The 1,741-nt window shown below is 59.6% G+C and overlaps 1 protein-coding gene across 1 annotated transcript; it reads right to left on the bottom strand.

Moving 5' to 3' along the window:
• Positions 1-399: 399 nt before the first annotated feature.
• Positions 400-1,514, bottom strand: fd102C (forkhead domain 102C). The gene has a single exon (XM_084592670.1). The coding sequence runs from the start codon at positions 1,512-1,514 to the stop codon at positions 405-407; it is 1,110 nt and encodes a 369-aa protein (XP_084448796.1). The 3' UTR covers positions 400-404.
• Positions 1,515-1,741: the final 227 nt, after the last annotated feature.

The raw sequence follows: 1,741 nt of genomic DNA, 5'->3' as shown, positions 1-1,741 counted from the left end.
AACAAAACTGTTTTATTGAAACAGCCACTTACATATTGCTTGCTTTCCGTATAGGCTTGCTTAGCATTCGCGTCTTTACAGCTTGTCCGAGTCCGAAGCACCCGTGTTACACAAAGCGAAGCAAAAACCGCGGCCGCCAGTCTCGAGCTCCCGTCCAACAACACACTGGTCTCTGGATGCCGAAGGTAACTGCAACGTTCGTGTCCGCCACTTGAGCCTCTTTCCTGGAAGATGACTAGCGGTGTTCGGCATACGCACCAAAAGACGAAGGCGTTTTCATGACAGCACTTTCTGAGAGGCGTTTGTCGCCAGATAGACTTCGAACATCTTCATGAAGCGGCGCATGTATAGCCGAATCCAATGTACAACATCGTGGAGGAACCAGTCGTTGTTTGGACGCCGTTTCAGGGTGGGCCACTCAGTTTGTCTGCTTCGCTGTCCGAAACAGATGGCGAGGAGCGCGGGTCCTGGAGCGGACACCAGCGCTGTAGCATCTGCTCCGGGTTCTGAGCTCTGAAGAGCGATAGTCGCTCCTGGTGGATGGCTAGCAAGGACGACGGCTGGCTGGGCCATGCTCCTTGAATGCTGAGTGAATCTAGGGGACAGCCAACAGAGGGAACAGTTGGTGGTAGAGCCCAGGGGCCGCCCTGCTTTGGCTGCTGCAGTGGCTGCACGCGAAGCTCCAGCGGCGAAGGGTCCGGCGCCAAAAGGCTCTCGACGTCAAACTGGCGTCTCTTGAGCGTCACCGACAGTCTGTGCGTGAGGCCCGGTGGGGCCGATGGGTCTTCCCAGATGGTCGCAGGAGGTTGCTGTGCTTCGACAGGAACGGTGGGAAGTGACGGGGGCGGCGTCGGCGTTGGGCTGTCGTCGTCGTCTGGCACCGAGAGACCCATGTGCCTGCGCACTTTGCGTTGAGCTTTGCGACGTCGGAAGTCTCCCTTCTTGAAATCGTCCACGTTGGCTGGGTGGATGGCCCAGTAGTGGCCCTTACCGTTGGCGCTGCGGCCGGCTTTGACGAAGCAGTCGTTGAGCGATAAGTTGTGGCGGATAGAATTTCGCCAGCCGGGTCCACGGTTGCGGAAGTACGGGTAGTTGTCCAGGATGTACTGGTAGATGTCGCTGAGCACCATCTTTTTCTCTGCCGAGCTGAGGATGGCCATCGCTATGAGCCCGATATAGCTGTGCTGGGGCTTGGGCTCTTCCTGGACAAACCGGGACCTGGGGTCGAAGCGGAAAAATGGAGGGAAACCAAAGAGGCTCTCGGCTCCGGGCGGAGGCGGGTACGGACCAAAAGCCCCGGCGTATGCCCCGAGCAGGCCAGGTTGCATGATGCGAAGTCGGCTGGCTGCCGCCTGGTTGTAGTCGAACAGTTGTAGACGCTGGTACTCGACAAAGGAAGGTGGATGTCCCGAACTGAACATGGGCAGCGCGCTAGCAGGCCCCGTAGGCTCTGCAGGTCCCCTCATGCCGGCCAGCTGGGCACACGAGGAGGCGTCGGCCGAACTCGCGCACATGGTCATCTAGTGTTTGCCGCTGCGTGCTCCGCTTGCGGTCCGTCTTTCCCCCACGCTTATTTTGCCGCGGCCCGATTTCGGCACTGCGGTGGCGAAGATTGCCCGGTTTAGCGAAACCGGAATGACAGGCCGTGATTGGTTCCGGGGGGTCTCGACGCCTCTCCGCGATCGATGGACCGGCGCGCGCTACCGCCGTTGGTCGGTCCGTGCCGACTGGGGCGGCCAAT

This window comes from Amblyomma maculatum, chromosome 2 (genome assembly GCF_055883805.1).
Source record: "Amblyomma maculatum isolate TAMU_Amacu chromosome 2, ASM5588380v1, whole genome shotgun sequence".
Classification (NCBI taxonomy): Eukaryota; Metazoa; Arthropoda; class Arachnida; order Ixodida; family Ixodidae; genus Amblyomma; species Amblyomma maculatum.
This window is presented reverse-complemented; position numbering and strand designations above follow the sequence as displayed.

Coding starts and splice junctions, on each gene's coding strand:
- fd102C (XM_084592670.1), bottom strand. CDS start 1,514: ATGTGCGCGAGTTCGGCCGACGCCTCCTCGTGTGCCCAGCTGGCCGGC.